The sequence below is a fragment of the Lutzomyia longipalpis genome, chromosome 3, assembly GCF_024334085.1.
Source record: "Lutzomyia longipalpis isolate SR_M1_2022 chromosome 3, ASM2433408v1".
Taxonomy (NCBI): Eukaryota; Metazoa; Arthropoda; class Insecta; order Diptera; family Psychodidae; genus Lutzomyia; species Lutzomyia longipalpis.
The window spans coordinates 724732-750325 of record NC_074709.1 but is presented as its reverse complement, the minus strand read 5'-3'; the positions used below and the strand labels follow the sequence as shown (position 1 = coordinate 750325).

The 25594-nt window shown below is 34.7% G+C and overlaps 2 protein-coding genes across 37 annotated transcripts in view; one reads left to right on the top strand and one right to left on the bottom strand.

Annotated features, from left to right (window-relative positions):
- On the bottom strand, positions 1-15858 carry LOC129793955 (uncharacterized). Its single transcript, XM_055834498.1, has 5 exons — positions 14818-15858; positions 10277-10750; positions 5242-5435; positions 5002-5162; positions 1-3391 (listed from the first exon to the last, which is right to left on the bottom strand). The coding sequence occupies exons 1-5, from the start codon at positions 15019-15021 to the stop codon at positions 2748-2750; spliced, it is 1677 nt and encodes a 558-aa protein (XP_055690473.1). The 5' UTR covers positions 15022-15858; the 3' UTR covers positions 1-2747.
- Positions 15859-17682: 1824 nt separating this feature from the next.
- Positions 17683-25594, top strand: part of LOC129794246 (PDZ and LIM domain protein Zasp) — a 35949-nt gene continuing 28037 nt past the window's right edge. For 3 of the 36 annotated variants that reach the window (XM_055834960.1, XM_055834958.1, XM_055834952.1), the window contains exons 1-2: positions 17705-18107; positions 18181-18471. The gene's annotated coding sequence lies outside the window, so the exon portion shown is untranslated. Of the gene's footprint in view, positions 18472-25594 lie in introns of all 36 variants that reach the window. The other 33 variants (XM_055834969.1, XM_055834968.1, XM_055834967.1 and 30 more) reach the window with 25 other exon arrangements.

Genomic DNA, 25594 nt, shown 5'->3' with positions numbered 1-25594 from the left:
TTTTCTTTGTATATGTGTGTGTTAAAAATCCAAGAAAAATAATTTTATAAATTCTATTTAAATAAAATTCCTTAAGTGCATTTGTTTGGTTTATTTTTATAATTGAATCATTTAGTTCGAAAAGGGCATGAGTCTCAATTTGGTTTGAAAAATTGAAAAATTTTTATAATTATTGCATGTTTTATCTAATTATGGACCTATATTGAACGAAAGTCTTTAAATTATAACATTTAATTAAAAAAAAATTATCACAAATTAATTTTGAAAGAAATACAGGAAAAATGAAAGAAAGCAATGAAGGTTCCTCTGGTAGAATCTTACCCTTTTCGTACTAAAACCGATTCAATTTTTGTTAACTAATTTTTATCTGTCAGAATAAAACGTTTCTCATTAAAACTTAAAAATTATAAACATTTTTTTTTATCTCAATTTGTTAATTAAATTACATTTTCACACATCAACAGTAATTATCATGATTTTTTTTTCATTTAACTATTTGTTTTGTAAAAATTGACGGACCAATAAGATTTTTTTTATTATTCTCTCGCATGTATTTACAAGAGTTCTACTTAAATATTATTTTTTTTAGTTACATATCATAACTTCCTATAGTTTTTTTTTGACTTATTACAATTTCTTCCCTTAGTTATGAGAATTTATTCATCTATTTTAATACATTTTTTTCTTGTGTTATGAAGTTCTATAAAATTAAACTATTGAGATGGTGATGAATCAAAAGAATTATTTAAATGGAATTGTGATGGAGGAACAGTGGATGAGAAGAAACGTAAGTATAAAGTTAATTGGTACACCTTATAGTGAATTTTCTGCGGTTTTTCCGTCAGTGGGGTAAGATTTGTGGAGGAGGGGAAGGTAAAACGTCATGTTGACAAATATTTACTTTCACAATTGCTTTTTTTACGATATTTAAACACTGTTAATTCTCCTAATCTCCCAAATGTCTGAGATTATGACTTTTTGTGTCAGATTTTAATCTGCATGCGGTGTTGATTTTTTTGTCATATCATTTTCGTAATAATTTTTCTCCTGATGATGGACATAAATACAGCCGGAAAGTAGTAAGAAAAGCAATTTTGTTGAGCAAATATTGACCAACTTCCATTTCATCCCCACACAAACTTCCCCTTAAATTTTATTCTTGGGTTATTTTGTGCACAAATTATATTATTTTTTTAAGCAATTTAATTTATTAAAATTCATAGAAATATTGTTCAAAACCAATAAGTCTATTCTATAGGTCTGGTTTGCTTAACCCATTGCACATTGAACTATATTTAGTACCTACGTTCGGAAATTTTTTTATGTTGCTTTTGAATGTATGAAAATAGCATACAAAGTTTTTATTTTTCATAGAATTCAATAAGATTGGATTAAATGATGTGTTTAAGAACTTTTTGTGCGAAATTTCAAGAATTTTGGGTAAGAACTGATTTTTTTAAAATAACTTTTAAATAGGTTTTATGCAGACCACCTCGAATACTTTAAATGATTAGAAATTTCAAACACTCCAAAAATAATACGAAACTTCTAAACTTCGAATTTGATTAGAATAATTGAAGCATTTAAACACTAATCAGTTCTTTTCAAAGTTTCGATTTTACCTTAACTATTCGAAACTTCGAAAAGTTGATTTTGCAATTTCATAAATAAATATAGATGACTGGTGTCAGGATTTCATTAACCCTTTGACGACTTTAAAATATTCAGTAAACCGAAATAGATGAAATTTGATTTTTTGTTAATGATTTAGGTCGAAGAACGACGCAAGATAATTAAAGAAAAAAACAATAGACTCGTAGATTTTCCATTCATACTTGCAATTTATATATTTAGAGTCAGATAAGAGTTCAGATCGCCCCTTCTGAGCCTCTTCTGACTACTTGCCTCACCTTAAAGGGCTAAGATTTCCCCATATTTGCCAATCAGCAATACGTGGAATGCACAAAATAACCCATATAGTGCAGGTCCCCATGTAAGAATTTTTACCTCAGGGCCTGCACTGTACATTTGTAAAATACTTTTATTGGGTTATCCAAAAATCAGACACATTCACTGCTCTAAGTCATTTTTAGAAGTTTTTTTTTTGTAATATCAGCCTGAAAATGTTCTTTGCTAATTTTTGGATACCCCCTTTAATTTGCAAGAAAATAGAAAATTTTAAAGGAAATAAAATTTAACATTTAAATAAGAAAAATAAAATAAAGTTTTAATTATCTTACTGAGGTCCTCCAAAATCTCCTTTGCACGGAATTAATTTTTGTCCTCAACCACTGTTCTCTCCTTTGGATAACTTTAAATGCGGTGTAGGTGAAACTTTTGTTAATTTCCGTATTTCTCATTTTTAATTTTGTTTTTTTTTTTAATTTTTCTTTATCTAAAACTTCACTTTTTCACTCCAATGTTAGTTTGCATGTTAAAATATCTTAAAGTTTTTTTTATTTAAATAATTTTTTTTTCATTAATTTATGTGAACTAATCAGTGTCTCTCGGTTTGTTTTTTTTTAATGAAAGCACGTCACACGAGTAATTTTTCTTCATTTCATTTAAAATTTGTTCCTTTTGTTAATAAATTTTCTCTCCATTTTATAACTTCATAAACTTCTCGTAATTGTCTTTGTGTGCTAATTTTTGTTTTTTTTTATATTTATAATTTTCACTGAAACAGTATTTTAGCTGTGTCGTTTCAAAACATTTATTCGGGGTGGTTCTCGTCAGCTCACGTTTGACTATAACCCGGCAAGTTGGGGTAAGATGTGGTGGATCCACGTTGTGGTGGCGGGAGCGATGGCCGCGACGACGATGTTGCTACCCGGAACGAGGTGTATCGTCCAGGGTAGTTGGGTGCCGAAGGTGAATCTGAGGAGCAATGTGGCTAGCATGAGCCACGTGCACGGTACATGTACCATGGCACCGGAGGGCGCCGGTTGATCGGGCGCACCTGATGTAGGGTTGGCAACGAGTATGGATCGTGCCATCGATGTGAAGGATGGCGACACGTAGTAGGGTATGGGGCACCTTGTTTGCGGCATAATAGCCACACTCGTGGTACTCTGGCAGACGGGCAATTGCTGTGGTATTTCATCGTAGTCGAATGGTTCCGTTTCTCCATCGATGGCCACGTCACTTCCCCTATCGTTCGCAATTTGCGCCTTTTGATTATTGTTTTTCGTATTTATGTTAGCTTTACTAGTAGTAGTGTTAAGTTTATTATTTAAATTAGATGTATCATTATTCTTATGCTGGATGGTTGCTGGTAAATCACATTGGGAACAGAGACCCTCACCGGGCGAACCGCAGTACGTGTAGCAGCAGTTTTCGGGGCCATTGTTGGACTTGTGGAATTGCTCACCAGTTTCTGGAATATTTGGATCTGCCAAAAAGATAATTAAAGAAATAAATTTAACTTTCCCCCGAAAAATTCTTCACTTTTACATTTGATTTTACATCATTTTCCCACAGCAAAGAAAAACCCCACTAATGAGAGGATTCGTGTGTATAAAACCATCATCACCCACACCTCACAGATATTTATACAGAACATCCCTCGCGCGGTGCATTTTAAGTGGAGCGCAAATCAAAATAATTCAACGATGAAAATGAAGTTCATTTTGCAACATAAACATCACAATTCAGGAAGTAAAATTTTCGATAAAACACTTTGAATTTTAATTTGAGACAAAACCCATTGCGCTGTGTCTGAGGCGGTTATGCAGATATCTCAACCCTCATACAAGTCAATTACAAAGAGAACTCTACTGTATGTACAAAAGATATGGCTTTTTCGAGTTTGACCTCCTCACCTCCACCCTCTCTATATGCCGCCGCTATATCAGGTCAACTCCTGGAAAATTAATAATTTATTCCAGAGCAGGGGTTTTTGGGGATTTCAATTTGAGAACATATTCAAAATTTTCTTCGCTAAATTACTCCACTTTCAACCCCTTTAGAGTACCTTTTCACCCACCCCCCCCCCCCCTTGCTCTCCTGGAAAGTTGATGTTTGCAGTATAAACAATACAGAATGGTCAGCAGTCGCTTTTTTTTCACCAGAAGCATTTCCCACCTCATTGAAAATTCATATAACGGAAAAGCTGTGTAGTTGTCTAAACATGAGGTTTTTCTTTGCCTCACTAATCCTTTTTGAATTTTCTTCACCCTCCAAAAATAAAAGTCTTTTCCTGGGCTTAATGAATTCAATTTTTAAAAATTCAATATTTAAATTTTAATGTATTTACCACGGGGTGCACGTTGGAGGTATAATAATAGAGATTCTTTAACCCTTTAACGTCCATTACGTTTACGTTGATGTAAACGTGAAACATCAGGTAATATGTTTTCAAATAAATTCTTTTATATCTGTGTGAAACATTGAAACTAATTTCTTCTTTTAATTCTTTCTTCTTCAAAACTTCTTGTTTGACGTTTTCTGCGTAAAGGCCTTTGCAGAGGATATTCACAGCTAAAACATCTTTTTCAGCGTCCTTCTTGAAAATTAAAAATGTTTCTAACTTGAAATTTTTTTTAAATATTTTTTTGAAAATGCTTATATGTGATGTTTCACGTTTGGATCACGGCAAAATCCAATAAATGCAAAAGGGTTAACAAAGAAAAATCCTCCAATTTTATCAAAAGATTACACATAATCTCGTTAAAAATCAATGTTTCAATCCTTTAAAGTTTCTTGCAGAACACAAAAGAGTTAGAATCTTATAAATAGTTTAAGTTTATGAATAAAAAACTTTTGCGACAGAGCCTATAAAAGTTTTAAATATTCATACCTAAAATTGCAGATTCATCCCACCTTTTAAAGTTTAGAAATCTAATTTTCAAGTTGTGAATGAACCAGAGAGAGTTTTCCTAGAAGTTTAGGATTTTTTTCATGGGAAATTCGATAGGCCGAAAGGCTTTCGTCGAAACTTTTTGAATGATTTTAATACAAGAAATCTTTCTGGGAATTGAAAGTAAAGTTTTTTTGTTTTACCTAGGCAGAGGAATGTTGGTTCTCCTGCATACTGGGTTGGGTGGGCAGGTGCACGATCGCCTGGTAGCATATATGGACACTTCTGCTCAACCGTCTGACAAACATCCAGACATGGCCGTATTCGTCGCCTCGGTGGCATTGTCTTCGATTTCCGTCTTGATCTGTAAAAATTATCAATCATCAGTACACCACCACACAACCCCTTAGACATCCCTTCTCTGCAATAAAGGTAAATCTTACCGTTTAAGAACCTCTGTCAGTGAATTTTCATCCGCTTCACCAAATCTATTGTGATTCGCCTGGATATTTCTGTTTACCCTTGATTTGTTCTCAACAGAATATTTGCCTCCTTGTGTTGTCTCATTATTCTTCACGTCCTTCTTTTCGGCGAAATAAGGTATCAATGTACTGCAGACCCATCTTCGATATGCCTCCTGTTTGGAAAGTTAATTGGATTTAGCATTGATGCCTTTTTTGTGGTTATAGAATCATTATATGGGAGTTCAGCTTAAATAAGACAAAACCACCCGGACCACCCCAAAGGGAAATCTCCGTTGGGTACAGTCGTCTCTCAAAAAAAAACAGTGGCGTAGCTAGGGAGGATATTTAGGTGTCTAAATATATCCTTAAAGTTTCGAAAGTTTACATTTTCGGTCACAGCTTCAAAGAAATTATTTTTTAGCTAAAAATTGCATGAAGAATTTCAAAGGAAAACACATTTTCAAACACAGAAAACAACTCAAAACGTTAGAACAAGAACATCCAATATTAGAAGAGACGTAAAATACTGGTAATCTGAAAAAATATTATAAAAGGAACAGTCAAATATAACATAGAAATGTAATAAATTAAAAATTGTCAAAATCCCTTTTTTATAAACCTCGACTCCTAAATCGTATTTTAAACCCAATTTACCGCCCTTATTTTTTTTTTAAATATTTTAACACTCCCTTGAATTGATTTCTGGTTACGCCCCTGCTAAAAAAACAAACCAAAAGGTCGTCTTGTAATAGAGTGCATTAATAAGGTCTTTCTCAGCATCATTTTAATTTGACGAGAAATATTACTTTATATTTTATCAATTATAGGTAATAAGGATGATATCTTTCTCTCCACCATTTATATAGCATATGTATGTATATAGCACTGTGGGGAGAAAAATGACTAAATAAAAAAAGGAGGCCAAATGGAGTGAGATTATATGGTGTTGTTGGGAGTGCTGAAAGCGGAATCCCCCAAGCTCAAATACAATTTAATTGACAAATTGATTCACTCCATATCCCCGACCCTTACATCATTTGTCTTTTATAGAATCACGTTCAAAAACCTATTATAAATTGCTGCCAATAGAGTGGTTTTCCATAGAGCATAGTGAAGTGTTACAACGTGAAAGTGCAAGCCTCTACACAAAGGGGTCTCATCCATCCCTTAATGTTTGAGGGGGGTAGTTGTGCAAATTTTACCCTAGCATTCCGTTGTGTCTATTTTGTTATTTAGCAACCCCCGCGCGCGTATATATATGCCCATAATATACTCATTCATCCATGCCCGGAACAGTATGTGGTGGTGGTTCGGATATGGATTTATGACAAATGCAGGGGTGTGGAGACCTATTGGAGAGAGAGAAAAATATTCTACCTCACTGTGTGTGTGTATTGTGAGGCACAATAATAAATAACTAATCAAATAAAACGAATCCAACTAATTCCATTTCACACTTTCACAGCAAGAGGAGAATCATCCCTCAATGATATATTAAATTATATTGACAAGTTAGGTGTCTATTTCGAAGCCAATCTCAAAGTGGTAAACAGTCCATAAAGAGAGGACCATCGGCAAACAGATATAAATGCTATGGCGGATGGGTTTTTCCACACAATGAGGCTCCATTTTTGCCCCTCATACCACCATTGACAGGTAAATGTGATCGCAACAGCGCGAAAACGCATCGTTTGGAACATACGAATGGGTGCAAATTGATTTTCATTAAATACTTGAGTACACGTGTAGAATGGTGGGTACACAGAGCGATCAATTTCTCAACCTACACCCCCGTAGAACCTCAAAATTCAAGCATCTTCGCGCGAGAGGGGACTTATTGATTTTTCCTTTTCTCCTCTCTTTGCTATATATACTTCCCTGACACAGTTAGGGATGGAAGAGGACATGAAAGAATAACAATCTCTCATACAGCAATTACAGAGATTAACTTCATTTCTCATTAATACATTTTTTTTGGCTCTCTTCAGGCCAATCCCGAAAAGTTGCCGATTTTTTATCCATAAATAATGAGGGCAACTTTATGGCATTCTCTCAGGCAAACATCATGAATTTTTCCAAAGCTCCCTTAAAAGAAAATTTTAACAAACCATAATTTTCTTTTATTAAATCTTATGCAATTCTTCGTGCTCTAACGCTATTTAAATAAAGAATGTAACAATCTTGTGAGAAGAATAAGAACGAGAAGAAAACTATTAAGGGAACACTAGGTGAAGTTAGGTAAACTTTGATAAAATAATTTCTATTAGGTTTCCTGCTCATGGATGCAGAAAAAACTTTAAATAGAATAAATAGAAATTGTTTTATAGAATTTATTTTACCTAGAACTTTTTCTTACAATTCTTTCACAACACCTCAATTGGAAATGTATTTTCCTAGCTTTTCCGAAACCCTTTGGGTGACAAAATTCACCCTCTTTGCTTCTATTGCTCGACTAAGAATTTTCATGAAACGTATGTAAATATAATAATAAAGCTATCGCGGAGAAAAAATTAATATTCTAATTAATAAAATATTTGAAAGCTTCTTTATAATTTTTTTTAATATTACATATTTTATGAGGAGTTATTTTGTTAATAATAGATAATAAATAAATTGTTCAAAATGTTTTAAAACGTTTAAAGCTCACTTCTCATAAAGTAAATTTAAAAATTAAATATTAAAAATAGTTTATATTCTTAAGGCGTTTTAGAGCCAAAGATCAATAAAACAATTCTACAAAAAATATTAAATAATCAAATTCATTTTTTTAATATTTCCTTTCCTGACTGTTTTTCATTTTTTTTATATAATTTATGTTTAGTTCTTTTGCATTTAAAAACTAAAATGTTTTTGAATACAAAAATTAACCAATGCGCTATTCTATAACAAGTTTTTACGCTTTTATTAGATTCTTGCAAACTTTCTTGCGTTATAGAATGTCGATAAAACTTTATATAAAATTTTTTTAGAACTAAATGAAAATGTATTTAAAAAAAAACTTTTAAAGAGAATTAAGACAAAACTTTCTAAACTTATTCCACTTCACTCAAGCTCAAAAGAGGAGATTTATTCAACGTTTATTATATTTATTTTAATCCGTATAGTTTCTTAAAGAATAAAAGACTTAAAAAATTAGTTTTCTATATAAAATACATAATTTTCTATTTGTTTAGACATTTTTAAGGTAATGAATAATAAATTTACTTTTATATAAAAAAAAAAGAAACAAATCCATATTCTTTTCCAATTTTTAAAATTTATTATGTAAGAAAGAATAATTTAAACCATCATATTAAATTATTGAAACTACAATAAAGATGTTTATGGATTAAACATCTCCGACAGAATGTTTGTGACAAATGCAATTGTCTGGTGCAGACTCACTCTTGGAGCTTTATTGCGAATTATGCAAATCTCGAATCCTACAAGTTATTGATTTATGATATAATTTGTTGGGTAATCGGGTGACCGTACTGTGTGTTTTGCTGCATTTGCAGGGCTTCGTCCAACAAAAAGTAAATTTCCAAGCGCTGCTCCTCTGGCTTTTATATTGCATGTAAGTTAATTGGTAACTTCTACGGAATTGTTTACAAAACGACCAATCTTGCACATGCACACGGTGGTGGTGTCACATGGCGCAGTTATTGCTGCTGGCTGGCTGGATGGAGGTGCATACAAGGGACATTTTTGACGGGAGTTTATCCATGGAATTAATCTATTGCGAATGATTTGCCCGATATGTGTGTGATGGAAGTTTCAATCAACATCTGCTCTACAGATGAATAATTTTTCATTAGTAAATGGAATTGCTGCCGCTGAAGACTCTTTTTCATTTTAAACACCAAACCCATAAAAGGAGGGATATTAAAGTTTCTTAGCACGTCCTGTGAATTACTCCTCACACACATACAATTGCTATGGATGGGATTATATGGGGTGGTTCATTTCTCAAGAACACTATGATAGTCTCCCGGATTCCCTATGTCTCTTTCTCCTTCTCCCTTTTTACACCTATTGTGTGTAAAGCATAAGACTGGCTCAAGGCGCTCAAGGAAAGGGATGAACATTATGCGACCATTTATGAAAATTCATGCATATTGCTGGGAAAATTTATCACGATAGTTAGTGTCAGATCTATAATAATAAATTGGAAAACAATTAGAGGACAAAAACCTTGCAATATCTAATAGATATTTCTCTATATGTAGTAATAAAATTTCACAACTTGTAGTAAGATAAGATTTTTAAAAATTCAAAGAAGTCTTCATTTTCTCATTCCACACGTATCATGGTCAAAAAATCTTTTAGAGAGTTTAAAAACATTTAAGGAAGAGTTCTTTTCTATTACATAGGTACTCGATTCTCCGGGGAAAATCATGAATAATACACCAAAAATCACATAAACCACGCCCCCTATTTTTACCAAATAATCTAAGCTGCATATGCATCAAATGCACACAGAAAAATTTTCACTACATGTATGTTAAACAATTCAAGGATTTTTTTTTAAATTGCACAAAATAAAAGATCAACGAATGAAGCATATGCTTTATGCATTAAAAACGAAAATAATGTACAATAAGAGCGTGGTTTGCAAATATTTAGATAAAATCTTTTCTAATTAATTTCAGTGTTGTCGTACTTGTTAATAGCTAAAAAAATGATTAAGTTGAGCACTATTTCAATAATCCCTGAAGCATTGATGCATTTGCTTTATGTGTACAAAACGAAACTAAAGTTCAGATTGGCAAAAAGTTAGGTCATGATTTTAATAGTTAATAACTTTTGATTCGATAAAGATATTTGAAAACTTCTGCCACCAAATGATGCGTAAAGTAAAAAAGTTTTATTTGCTTTTTAATTCAGGTCAATATCTTAAAAATTGTAGCTGCTGGAGCCCAAAACGTTAATAAATGATTGTTTTCATAAAATTCGTATTAGATTATATGTACCTACATAATAATAATATCAGAATAAAAGAAAATTCGTTAGAATTGAAAAAAAATCAACTCACTTTGCAGTCCTCACAGTGGTTTATGATAGAATACGGCTGTCGACAATCGTATCTAACCAGTATCTCTGTAAACTCGCATGTAATCCGCGTTGCAAGTGCATCAGTTTCCAGTAGATCGTTGAGTAATCTATTGCACTTTATACCACCTTTCAATACATCTTCCAATGCTTGACTATGCAAAGCACTAATTGCACTACGTTCGCAGCAATGTCTCAATCGCAACGCACGTAATTTGGTCTCAATGTCACGTGATGATTTTTTACAGATTTGTGCAGGACTAGACTCCTCATTATCGCCAATATAGTCAAGGCACTGTTGTTGTTTATCATTGAATCGACCCTCCATATTCACTTTATTATTTTCATTAGTCATTTTATCCAATGTGGTGACTGTTGCACAAGGTGGTGGACACCGCGGTGGTCCAGGACCTTCATCCACCCAGGCCACAGGCAGTGTACCGGCTGAGCATTGACCCTGCAAAGACACCAAACAGACGCACACGCTTGAACTCTGCCCTCTCACATTATATGTGTAATATATACATATGCCATCGAGACGGGAGGAAGAAAAGCGCCTCGCAATAACATTTACTGTTCGCCATCACAAAATAATAATAGTAAAATAATAAAAATGAGAGACATGGATGGGAATGTTGCGGATGGGGTGGGCAGGGAGGGAGGGTTTTTCCCAGAATATCTTACACCCACGCACACACACACCCCTTTATATCACACTCCTCAAATCTCACTGTTCGCAGCTACATTTTCCTGCCATGGCACTGTGCCTTTTCTTCGCTTTTCAAACATACATTGCGATTTCTTACATAATTCCATGAGAAACCTGCATTTCGAGTGAGCTTTCACGGGGGATCGATGAAAGTTTCAAATTCAATCTACATTTGTGAAAATATCTTCTAATCCTCCAACTGGAGTTTTCTTTTATTTTTTATTTATTTTTTATTATTAATTTGAATTTATTACATGTATGTATTTGCTAATATGTCGAGAACTAATTAATAAAAGTGGATATATTTGGTTCGATTTTTAAAAAAAAATTTCTACCCTGTTTCGTAAGCTCCAGCAACATTTACCTATGTTGTGAGCTTTTTCAATTTCCACTACAAAATTCCATTTTAATTTTAAATATATAAAAATATGGAATGTGAATGACAGATATGTAGGTAGGTAGTATGTTGAATATTGTGAAAAATTGTTTGATGATGAAATGTGACAAAAATTCAATGTTGATTTCCATAGTTGCTGCAGTTCAATTTTAATGGTAATTTAATATTAAATTTAATAATATTAAATGTGTTTACAAAAGGAGTTTAGTCAGAAAACATTTCAAAAGGGTATTTATAGAAAAACAGATTAAAACATTTTTATAACACAATTTTTTTTTGATATATTGGGGATTTGTTTTTTTTTTTTTTTGATTCGTTAACTTATAAGTAAAAAATATAAAATTTTTAAACGATTAATAACAACAAAAACAAATAATAAATGTTAAATAGAATAAATTCGTCGTGTATGTAGTTATTATGGATTCAAAAGCTTTCAAAATAACATAGCACTGACGAGCTTTTGATGCATTTTTACAACTTAATCTAGAGGTTTTGATGACAAATGAATGTTATACCTACAATAAAAAAAAACGAAACTCTGGTGATATACATATTTCAATTCATTTAATTTTTAGATATGCAACATATCATATTATTGTTTGTTTTTTAAATTAATTTTTTTTAACTTATGTGTTGTGAATAAAAAATATAAAATAATTTTAAATATTAAAAATAAATCAAATTACAATGTATTGTCGTCATATTATGAATTTTTAAATGTTTCCGGGTAATATTAAATTCAGTTGAAAAATTCGTTGTGAATTTGGGATTCCTAATTTGAACTTTATAAAATACCTAAATTTTTTATTTTCTCATTTATGGTGATTTGAGCGTCATCCAGCTTTAAACAGAAATAGAAGAAAAACCAAAAATTGAAATAAATCGATAGTAAAATATTTAGTTTTATTCTAAGTACCTACCATAAGAAATGAAAAATTCTTTAAACACATACAGAAACTTTATAACTTGAGAAGCTTGAGAACAAAAAGTATTCTCCATTATTTAGTTTAGGCTTAATTGCTTCAGCTTTTTGAAAGGAATTTTTAATAAAACAAACTTTCAAGTGAAACGTAATCCTATTCAGCCCTTTTTCCATTACATAATAAATTTTTAATAAATCCTGTCATTTTTAATGTTTTAGAAACAATTAAAGAATATTATCTTTCAGAAAAATCGTCTTTTACATGAAAACCAAGATTACGAAAAAAAACCAAGATTTTGAAGCTTTTAAAGGATAAAACATGAAAATGTGAATTTTTGATGATTACAATAATATTTTCTCTTCAAATATTTAGCCAAATTTTAACATAAAAAATTTCATATGAAAAAATTCTTTTAACGTCTGGAAAATCAATCTAGAACATTACGAAACAACTCTGTAGCACAAGGGATTCTTATAGTGAACTTGAAAGACATCTACTGCAAAATACAAACAATTTGCAAATAATTTAATAATCCCTTTTCAAGTTGTTGAATGATTCTTTTTTCTTCTTCAAAAGTACGACTTATAGTTTTAATCTTATTTACGCTTTTACTTTCACTTTCTGGAAAATTATAATCTTTTCAGTGAAAGTTTCACGTGAGCTTTCATGAAATTTTACAAGGGGTGATTTTCGTGGAAGTCACCGAACATGCCACTGAAGGGAACAATAACATGCAATAAAAATAATAGTAAAAGAGGAATATTATTGTGAAAAAAAAGGAGCAAAAGGAATCAAACATTTTCATCTACATATTGAATTTTTCGTTCTTGCTGAAAAGCTCTCACCATGTATGGTTCGGGGTGCGCGTTCACGCATCCCCAGAAAGGGGTTGAAAATGTGAAATAAAGCGAATTGAAACAGATGACCAGGCGTCCCCACCCACATTTTCTAATGGAAAGAAAATACACCGTGTTTGGTTGTGAAAAGTCAAGCAGTGACTTTTTGAAATAAAGTGGTAGAGGGGTCAATTTTGGGTCATTTTGGGGTGTGCTTTTGTACCATGGTGGAGGGCAAAGGTATAACCACCCTCCGCAAGTAAAAAAAAAATCTCTGAAGAGAGAAAGTTTGTGATAATTTTTTTTTGCATCATCAACCCCCCTCGCCTGTCCACCCCTAAATGACAGTATGTGGTGAATCGATGAAATTTCATTTGTGTGTGCCGCAGAGGGTGAAGGCCTTCAAGGAGCACACACAAAAAAATAAACTCATGTTGGGCAGGAAGTTTAATGCAATTTTGCTATTGATTTGTGAAAGTTGTAGGAAAATTCCTCGAGTGGAAGGCAAAAAATATACATGTAGGTATTGTTTGAGAATGGTGGAAAATGCCAGTGAGACGGCCTCGTTCACTCCAACGGGATAGGGTGGTTGGTGCTACAGTGATATGATGTCTTCTGTCGCGCTTTTTGGCGTGTGCCATTTAGGTGTATTTACCCATCCACTATTGCCATACGCGACAGACATAACACAAGAGCGAAAAATCGATATTTTCTATTGAATAACCACAATCAGTAACACATTAATGGAATAAAATGAAATCATGGCGACACACACCAGTATCCAATTCTAATATCAATTAATACTGCTCTATCAGGGTTGGTGTGGGGGTGGCGCAATGGGGGTGTACTGTACGTACAATGTTCCTTCGAGTCAATGTAGGAATGGGGATTGATTGTCACCATGCATAGGTTGACCCATCCCTCACATAACGCACGCCTGGGCACAAGCTGCTAATGGGGTGTGGGGAAGGAACTGCTGGGAGAGTGCTGAGTGGGTGGTAGTAAAACTCCAAGCTAATTGAGACTCTTGAAAAATTCCCTGCCCATGCTATGATTTTGACTCTGGTGGAAAAATATATAACAGTTTTCGCTTTTCTCAATGTTTCACAACCCCCGAAATTCTCAATCGTGCTGATCGTGCCCTACCCCGAAAGACTCCAAGTATTTCACTTCACCTGTCTCACCCACTGCATGTTCTACTTTTTCCATTTTTTTTGCTTTGGCTACGATTCAGAAACCTACACCGCCGACCATAGTTTCGGGGTGGTTTTCAACCAGTTCTACTTTCCTCCTTTCTGCGGGAGGAGAGGTGGTGGTGATGGGAACGGGGTGGGAAATTTCTTTTTGTCATTTGACGGATGATGTTGGAAAGAAGGAAAATCGCTGCCGGTGGCCATTTTTCTTCCCTCATCACCTCACACCTCTGTGAGACACAGACACAGACACACACATACATAATATATGTATGCCTATTACACATACACCAACACATGAGGCACAGATGTAGAATAGAGGATTGGAAAAAGAATTGATGGGTTCTCGGGGTGAGAATATTATAGAGAAGAAGAAGAAGAGGAAGGAGATGAGACGGTCTGGTCAGATGGGGAGTTGGGGGGTTGTGTGGTATTCAATGGTTGTTGGAGTAAGATGCTGATGTACCTGAAGATCCGGTGCTGAGTTGGGTTGCGCCAGGTCGCAAGCAGACAGCCAGGGGTTGATCCGTGAGAGGGCCCCTGTGCCGTCGTCTTCACCTTTGCCCAACTTGCCCGCAAGACTGGGACTGTTTAGCTGCTGTGTGGTGCCTCGCCGAGCCCCCGAAATAAACGCAAGCGCCATCACGACCAGCCCGGGTCCTGGCCGCATATTGACCTCGGGTTCGGCGGCGCTAGCATGGTGCAGGCCCGCTTGAGACGCACTTGCGACTCCTGATGACTTCGGGGCTCGGGCTCATGGCCCCATCCTTCACCGTCCTGCCCGCCGCGTCCGGGTTCTCCCTGTACCGTGTTGGTGCTTAATGGTTGGGCGACGTGCAACCGTCGTCCCCACTACCCGAGTTGCCAACTGGCGTTTGGGCACCAAGATGTACGACGGTATTGCTGGCATGTATAGACCGCGCAGCCATCTTGAATGGACACATCACCATACACACTTATTTTCTTCACAGCACTTTCTCAATGCAATTTCCGTCCCCTTAAATTGCCTACCAAATGTAATGTCGACAAACAACCAACACGGCTAGGTGGAAAAAAATGGGGCGAAGCCAACACTCCGAAAGGGTAGAAAATCAAGCACTTTGCGCGCCGCGGAACTTTTCGCACAGGCAAATCAGGCAACCGAGGCCGATGGGGTTTCGTTGGAGTGGAGCCCACTCGGTGCAACACACGTTAGCACAAATAATTTTTAGAGGACGGTTTTGCCTTAAAGGTCCGTCAAACTTTTCATTCACACTCGAAACACGGTGCGCATTGCGAGATGCCGATCCCTTCAGATTTTTTACACAGTAGCCCCCAACCGTTCGCCACCAAAACTGTATGGAGCTAGATGGCGTGACGGCCGTGCGCGCGCACGCAATCGATATTGACGGCGCCGACGCCCCGTTGGTCAAACCGCCGTCGAACTAGCAACGCACCTTCACCTCGCACACCATGCTGGTGTGTGTCTCTCACTCATCCATCCAAAGGCATCCCATCGGTAACCTAATTCGGTGGCTTTTACACCACACACACCGACGACTCGGGCCGCGCCGCAGCTGGCAACCCGCGTCTGCATCCCGACGCGATGGACGCGTAATCGCTAGCCCAGTTCCCCATCTTACCCCATTGGACCGATAGAGATGGCCGAATGTTGGAACAGATGATTCCTCCTCGCGCGGCATTCCTCGCATTCCGCCACCCCGACTGCATAAACATTTCAAATGGCCATCGCACCTACCTTCCTATCTCAACATGCTGCAGAGCACAGACTCTCCAAGGCAGGCCATCAGCACCTCATCATTTTGCCCCAAAAATACGCTCAATTGCAGCAATTGCATGCACCATGCACGGTTGTAAATTTTTTTTCTTCCCAAACAAACCTACCTTATCGCACGTATGTAGTACATTTTGTGACTTGGCAAATATTTCCATTTCTCGCTCTGCCGATAGCATTCCGTTCACCTCCAGCTCTATTGCATTTGTCACAGGGAGATTAATCTCACTCACCCACCAACTGCCTGTCGCACCTACAATCGGGTCATGTGGGTGTGAGGAGATGAAGGGGAGACCCGTTGGGGTGCATTGAACATTAAGGCAGTGAATCGAGTCGATTTGTGTGGATTTATCAGCTCAAGAAGTCATTCAAAATCTTTAACCTGCCAAGACATAGATGGCGGTACGTGTTAGAGGTTGAAAACTAACTCAATTGCAAGCTCAATACGTTCTGAGCACATTTTCACGGGGTTTTCCTATATATTTTTTTTGTATAATTTTTCTTCTTTTCAACATTTTTTTTAAAAATCCTTTTTAAATTTTTCAAATTAATTTTCTTATGCTCTGACAAAGCTAAGGGCCTATATGTAGGTATCTAAATCTAAAGGGAAAAACTCAGGTGATAAACTCCTGTAAACTGTGCGGGGGTAAAACAGGAATAATTTCATAGTAGTGGATTAATTTCCTAAGTAAGAAAATAATCCTGTGATAAACTTCCGCAAGATTTTCCCGCGTTTTCTTTCTAAGCTCTAAAGCTTTCGGAAGTTTATCACGCGAGTTTCTACCTGTTAGAGAATGAAGCCTATGAAAGCGTAATAATTAAAAACTAAGAGATGAACACGCACCTGTACGATACAATGGAAGGTAAAATTCATTAATAATCTGCCTTAGTCCATTTCTTAGGTCAGGCCTCAATTTTAAAGTCAAAATTAAGGCCTGGCTTAAGTTTGTTAATGTCACGCTATGCATTCAGCTGGATCTACATAAAGAAAGCCTAATCCTAAAAAAACCTAAACCTAATTTCCATCATACATTACGTCGACTCCAAAACAATTTCTAATTTATAAACTTTTTCCTAATTTAAGAAAATTTTAATCTTGCTTAAAAACTTAAGTCTGATTCAAGCGTAATTAAGTCTGATTTAAGAACTATAAAAAGCATTTTTTGCTTATTTTATATTATTGATTTTTAAGTGTAATATGAAATGAAGCAACGATAAACAAGACATATTTTTAAGCTTCATTGGCTGAAAAATAAATAATTAATTGTTATTAAAATGTTTTTTGCTGGTTTCTGTGCGATCCTTTAATATTCGTGAAAGGGTTAATTCAAAGCTCTTATAATTGTTAGGAGTTTTAGTGATTTTTCATTTTGTATAGGATACTTTGAAATTAAAAGATAAAAGCTTATCAGTAAAGATAGGTAAATTTTATACAATCAAAGTATGTGTGTGATCAAAAAGCTCAAAAGCTCATCTACTACCACCACTACCAGTATAAAAAAATCACACACTTGCTGTTGGTCAAACTTTATAGCCTGGCGACTTATCTTATGTGGCAGTGTGTGCGCACATGCGAGACTCAAGTGGCCACGGTGCGCTGTTGTGAGATCGACGGCACTGACTTGGGACGATCATTCGAGGTTCGCAAGTCGACCAAGTCGGACGTTGAGTGGGAAAATCCCGCGTTGTGTTTTGGGTGAGCTTTGCGCCTGAAGGGAAAGCCGCGCGTTGCGTCACGCGAGCTGATCAGGTTTCTTAAGAGTTCTAAAAATAAGAATTAGCGAAAATTTTCGTCAAAAATCCAACACAGTGCTACAACCCACACTTTTCGTGCCTTCGTGCGCAACGATAAAAGTTTTCCAATTGAACGGTTTTTTTATATAAGTTTTTCCTTCCGACCATCCCATTTCCACCGCGAAATTTTCTTGTCTTTTGCCTGCGTTTGTCCGGGACGAAGTTGGAGAATTTTCACATCACACAGTGTAGTTCTTTTTTTCTTTCTTTCTCATCATAACTTGTGTGTTTTATTGTAAACCAACAAGTTCTACTTTTCAGTGTGTGTCCTCAACCACCCGCCATTCGGTTTATCAGTGCATCATTTGCTGGCTTTCAGCACAGTGTATTGTGTGTGAAGAGGTGAAGTAGAGAGAAGGAGTACACAGAGAGAGAAAAAAAAGAGGTTCTATTTTGCAAAACGAAAGTGGAAGTAGCAGCATACAGAAAAAAAATAATACGATCGACTCTGCGAGTTTAAATAGCCATTAGGGAGTACACCACGATCGACTCTGCGCCGTTCTTGAAGATTCATTGAAGAAAATCATTCGGTGCACATCAGGAGAATTCAAGGTGAGAGACAAATCTTTTGCTTCATCTTCATGCATTTTCTTTAGTCTTCTCGTTTGAATTGCAAATATTGTACACATATATTGCACATTTGCGAGGAAAATTTTCGGTTTTGCAAAAAGGACACCACACTGTTATATAAATAACGTAACATCGTCTCAAGAATGTTTCTTCATCGTGAATATGTGCTGCACACACCACACTATATACATATGTATGTCTTGCAGGGTGAGAATTAATCTTATGCAGCAGCATATTTTACAATGCACACTGTGCCCAAATCGAATTTGCAAATTAAATCCCCATCTCAATTCTTCCATGAGTCACACTGTTTAAGCAAATTCGTCAACTTCCTCACCACACAACGAGCGTCAGATTTCTCCGTCTTTTAGCCTTCCCGGTACTATAATAATATTTAAAAGTTCTCTGCATATTTCCAATTAAAATGCCTGAGATGAAAATGAAATTTCTGACTCATAAAGAAAATGAAAACTTACCCATCGTGGTGGATCATATTACCAAAACACTGTCGCGCAATGTTTCACATACGTTGCTCTTTGATCTTCAATGCGGTGTGTATTATATACTCCAAATACAGAATTCCATTTTGTATTTAAATTCTCCTCACGAGAATGGCAATGTGCACAAAATTTCTAGGTCAATTTCTGTTCAACATCGATCGATTTACCATGCGAGAGTGTCTCGCGATGCAACACGGTGCAATTCCCCCCTAATTGCGGTCGCTGATGCGTGAGATTTGGGTTTTGAGAAGTTGGAGTTTAGCAGACGCGGTCGTCTGATTGTCTGACCCGGATTTGCATTGCCAATGCTGGACAAACAAATTTAAAGGGTTAAAGATTATTAATTAAAATATTTATTTATTGATTTAATGAAAAATAAATGTTTTAAAAATAATTCTATTTTAAGTTCTAACTACATAGTAGAATAGCGAAGAAATATAGTTTTTTTTTTATTTTTTCAAAGGATTTGTTTGATCCTCTTGATTACTGCAAACGGCTCTTAACACTGTAAAGAAAAATCAACCATTTCATGTTTACAGCGAGGATCGGTAGTAACGTGACTAGCATTAAATTAGTATTATGGTCATACTAAACATAATTGGAAATATGCTCAATTATTTTATCAATCTGACTGATATAAAGCCTTTTTTATTAGTTAAAATTAATTTTTATTTTTTTTTCAAGCCTTACTTCGCCGATAGAAATATTTTTATGTCATTGTTTAGAAGTTAAAACGATTTGAAAAATTATTGTTCTAAGCACGATATCTTTAGTTCTAGTCATTAAAATTGAAATGTTTCATTGTTTGGAGAATTATATACATACATACCTCTAAAGAATTCTTATAAAATAATAATTTTCTATATAAATACTTTTAATACCTAAGGAGAAAAAAATATATAAGAAAATCGTGATAAAACTATATTTTATTTGGTATACCTACCTACATATATTTTTCCTCATAACATGATTTTATTATAGGTACGAATATATAAGAAAATAAATAATTCATCAATTTAATGTATTTAATTTTAAACTATTAATTAGAAAATAATTTAATTACCAAGTATTTTGAGTAAAATCGGTAAAATAAATTATTAATTGCAAAGAAATCTTGTAAATGTTTAATTTAAAATTTAATAACGCAAAATAATTTTCATCTTCTCTCTCTTCCGTTCTACAAGAGCAAGATATCCTTTAACTTTTCTTTTATTATAAACGTCTTAAGTAATGTAAAGTATTTATTTGAGGTTTTTACAAATCTTATAATTCTCTTTTTTTATGAAATACCAAAGAATTCTTACACAGATCACGAATTTTAGGAAATTTTTTTTTTTAATAGAATTGACCAATGAATTGACCTTAAATAAGAAATTTTGTTTAGCAATTTAAAGGACAAATGTGCAGTTTTTCAATTTAAATTTTTCATCTTAACCAGATTCTCTCATTTTGTCTATTTCTTCTAAATATATTGATCATTGGGCAATGCATTCCTTTTACCCAAGGTCAGGTGCATTTGTCTAATTTTACCTGAAACCACAATTCTTTTCTTTTATGCTTTCAAAAGTCAAATCAACTTGCGCAGCAGCATAAAAATTATTCAAAAGACGTGAAAAATGTACAAAATTTCGGCTAAGAGTTTTTGCAACAAAAGCAAATCTTATCAGGTCGCGATGAGTATTTGCGGGAATATTTATGCTGAGTGTGTGACCACGGAGTGAAAAGTTTTGTGAGGCAACAGATGAAAATGGCGTAACGTCTAATTTTATCCCCAATATTGTGGTGTTTTATTTTCGTAAATCGTCCGCACGGTACCACTCTGTTCATTTAATTCTGTGAGCTGCCTTCTTGATCAATTTTCTCCCGAGTCCGTGGACTGCTTCGTACAATTGCTGCCTATATGCCCTGCCGGGGGAAAAATATGCTGAAAGAAGCAACTCTTTGACAGAAAAAAAAAACTGAAGAACTTCAAAATCGCATCAAATTCTCTGTGTCTTCAGAGCATAACTTTTTTCTCTTCTTTTTTTTTTGCCAGTCAGAGACAACAGGTGTGTGTTTCTATTCCCATGTCCTTGACACCGCAGACGCTACATTGTACGCTAAAAACGTTTTTATGCTGCGGTGGGTGGAGAGGTATTGGCGGGAAGGTATAACCCCATCACTGTTTGTAATTCACTCTCATCATACACGCAAAAGTGTCTTGCAATTTTACGTTTTGTCCTACCCTTCCCTGCTGTTCCCTCCTGTGTCGGCTCCGTAATCTCAATCTTCCGTTCCAAGATTCTCGTCTTGCATCGCTGATTTCATTATTACATTCCTTACCGGCCGCTTTTTTTCTTAATTCTTTTTTTTTCTCCATAATCTTTGGGTTCGTTCTTTTTTTTGCCGGGGTCCAACTCAGTCTCAATGGGCAAAGCCATTCTCTAGGCGACAAAACATCTCTCTTCTTCCCTGTATGTATGTATATGATGCTACCGAATAGAAGAAAAGAAATATTCCACCCTATCTGACCTAATGGAATGGAGAAGTTTGAAGAAAAAAAAATCAATAACCTCCGGAGATGCCACGGATGAGTCATACCTTCATAAATACAACACCTTGTCTCTTTGGCCTATCCATTTGGGCACGATGCGCCATAAATTTACCCTCTGAACCATTATTTTTGGTGATCGCATCCCAGAGCGAGAAAAGATGCTTCCACGTCCGTTAATTTGTCAATGGAGTGTTTTATGATTTTTCAAGCAAAAATTCCATCAGTTTGACCATTAAAAAAGTGGATCTCTTTGTGCAACATCATCCGAGAACACCACACCAATTAATGCCTCTGTGATGTGGATTAAAAGGGTACCTACCTATATGGAAGAAGTCGCGCAAAAACATTCGGAATGTTTTTACTCTGTGAATGCTCCTCCATCACTTGGATGATTTTTATTTGTGGAAATTATTTATGAAGCATTCAATGTCATAATTCAAGTGGTGGATACCACCGAGATTTAACAATAATATTCTCTGTGAAAATCATCATGGAATTAGTTGCCGGCTTTTTATTTCTTCCCAGTGAGGCATTTTTTGCTTTGCAAAAATATCCACTCGCTGAGATTTTTATACTGTGTGTGATGAGTATGTTTTTTGTACATATACATACGTAGCTAAATCTATTGGATTTTATTATTAGAATTTGTTTTAAGGAACAGGACCTTGACTAGGGTTTTGAATTTTATTACTTTTCTAGAGATATTTTTGTTTTTCTTATATTTTTTTATTAATAGATTGTATCTTCTTCCATGGAATTCTTGGAATTTTTCAAATTTCTAATGAAACTTATTTTTTAATGTGATTTTAACGTAAGATCATTGAAGATTCTTTGAATAATTTTTAATCAGAAGTCTTAGTAGAACTAATTTATTAAGCTAGAGACAAGGAAATTAATTCGAATACTTAGAAGATTCTTAGAATACTGATCAATGGCCTTCATACCATATTTTTTTTAAATTAAAATTTAGATCAATTAATTCAAAAACATTAAAGCTTTATGATTAAAAATCTTTAAACAAAGCGGGTTTTATTTATGAAACAAATTTTTTATAACTTGACTTAAATTTGGATTAAAAAAAAATAAAAAAAAGAACATGGACCATGTTATCATAGAATTGTTTAAGAAGTATTTGTGCGAATTTTCATGATTCTAGCCTCAAAAATGAGCCAATTGTGCTAAGAATTCACAGTCTTTTGGATTTTATTTATTTTCAAGATATATTTTTGACTTTCTTGCACTGTATTAGTTTTTTTTTATTAATAGATTATTTAACCTTCTCTAGTAGAATTCTTGGAATTTCAATAATTAAATTTTTTAAGGTTCAAAACGTTCTTGCTCTTTACCATAGATTTTTTCTCTTTTTATTATCAAAATTTAAGTTCTAAATTTAGAACTAAATTTATCCAAATCGAATATATTCTTTTCTAAATTTTCTTTTCAATTTTTATATAAACCCCTTGATTGTAGGTATGTGATACCATTTATTGTTTGCTTAACCTTAAACCTCAAAAATCACCTTCCCATCACCTTACATAATTCCCACTTTATGCTTCCAACACTGATTTTTATCACTGTTAGATCGTTAGATGTGTCTAACACCGCACTCCCCACTGAGGAAAGTGACTTGGTTTTGTGTTTCAATATAACTTGCAATATTGCGTGTGCGAGATTCTCAAAATAGAGACCATCATGGAGGACCGTTCAAGATCGCGAATGTCGCACAACTTCTGGGATATTGCTTTGAAGTTCATTTAGCATATAGAATCATAAATAGTGAGGCGAGAAAACTACTTTGTGGGGAGAGTTTTATCATGCAGACATGGAGATTCTGTGTCAATGAGGTTTTACTGCGTCACCTCAGACCGCATGTGGTCAGTGTGACAAATCGCATGGTCGCTTCTAAGAGAAATTCTTAATGGAAGATTTTCTTGTTCAACTTTTTTATTGCTTTAAAATTTCACAAAGAAAAATGTGCAAATTAACAACAAAGAAAACCATTGATGCTTTCTTTCGTTTAAATGAGCATAATTTGATCCCTTAATTAGATTGCATCTCTCTAAAATAAAATCTTTGAAGAAAAAAAATTTACACTGTGGCGAATACCAGAATATGATCCTAAAATAGCAGAGTGGAAAAAAATGAAAAATTAAAGCTTTATCGCCAACACAGTGCGAGTAATTCTTTTATCTCACCAAAGCGACTAATTAAATTTCACTAACAATGTGGGTTCAATTGTACCAAACACCATGCGATTCGAGGCGAGTTCTGACATAAAATTGTTCCAAACAAATTGCATTTTGTGTTATGTTGAATGAAGGCAATATGCAAATGTTGGAGCAATGTAAAATAATACCATTTACGTTTCCGGTTACATTTTATCGTTCACTCTCAGTGAGTCATTAGGTAAAACCGCAAATTGATGAAAGTTTTAAAAATTTTTACTGTGTCGCGTATGGCCTTTTAGCGTCGTCACTTTTGGATTTCCTCATGTGATGCTGTCACATTTCATTATAATGTCATTAATTTTCAAGAGAATTTTTACAAAAATTCCAAGGAATGTTTCTCTTTTTCCATAACAGCAAAATAAATATACCATACCAAGCAAATGCATTGCCGATTTAGGTGCTTTTCTACGCCTCTCTTTGTATCATATATGGCCATATAGTCTTTTTGGCTATGATGTTTATTTTTCGGAGAATATAAGTAACTGCTATTGTGAATCAATCAATCGATTAGATCATCGGGTTTTTGTTTGGGTTTTCTTGGGTATACAAAGAATTTTTTTAACGGGTACGTTCATGTTCTTATAAGTATAGAAAAAAAAATGAAATTAATCTTCTTTCACTTCTGTGGCGTAGAATATTAATGTTAATATTAGAATCAACGTTAAACGTTAGAAAATTTCTGTCAAATATTGAAAAAAGAATTATTAAACATTAAAAACATTGCCTAAAAAATTGTTAAAAGCTGTTAATTGCTAATCCCTACTTAACCGCTTGAATAGCTTATGATCTAGAATTTTTTTTAAAGAAATGCGAAAATTGGCGAAAATTTAAAACAAATAATACCTATACGAAAAAATTAAAAATATATATTTCTCGGTTTTTCTTCTGTGTTTTTCACATTTTCGCTCTCTGTTTACTTGAACACCTACTAATGACCTTTAGTGTCTCTATTAGTTGGTATACCACAATCGTGGCATACCAAGTATTGTAATCATCGGAAAAACCGACCACCTCAGATCGGGCTCAAACTTAGTATAAGCACGTTTTAGATATCCCACATTACGAAAATGGTGGTGGAAAATTTTTGATCCGGCCGGCCGGCCGTCCTGCCGGCCGGCCGTCCTGCCGGTCGCCCAAACTTTGCCTTATATCTTAAGAACGGTAACAGATAGAGACTTCCGGTTTGAAGTTTTCTATAGAAATGTGGGTGTAAAATTTCATTTTTTCACATTTTCAAAATTCAAAATGGCCGCCGTCCGCCATTTTGGAATACCGTTAACCACTTCCCTTATAGCTAGAGGTCTGAAATTTTAGTATGTTGTAGTGCTCAGTGAGATGTTTTCATCAACAAATCATACTTCAAAATCGGTCAAGCGGTTTAGCAAATATAGCGGCCTAAAGCAAAAAGTGTTTTTTCAATATAACTCGAGAACGGCTTGACCGATTTTGACCATCTTGGTATCAAATGAAAGGTATTGAGAAGCCCTACAACATTCTAGAACATTCCAAGTTTTAAAAACATCCGCAAGAGGCGCTAAAATCGAAAACAAAAATTGCCTAACTTTAAGGGGCTATATCTCCGAACATCTGTTATAGATTTCTTTTAAATTTTGATATGTTGTAGCCTGACTCAATATCTATCATCAGTCCGAAAATGAAGAAAATCTATGTCTCCGTTTAGAAGATATAGCCATTTGAAAAATTCTTGAATTTGAAAAGTTCTAAGAGCCATATCTCTTGAACGGTCTGTCCGATTTTGCTCAATTTGGTATCAAATTAAAGGTTTTGCAAAACTCTATAACTTTCCGAAACATCAGAAATCTTTAGAACCATTCCTTGTGGAC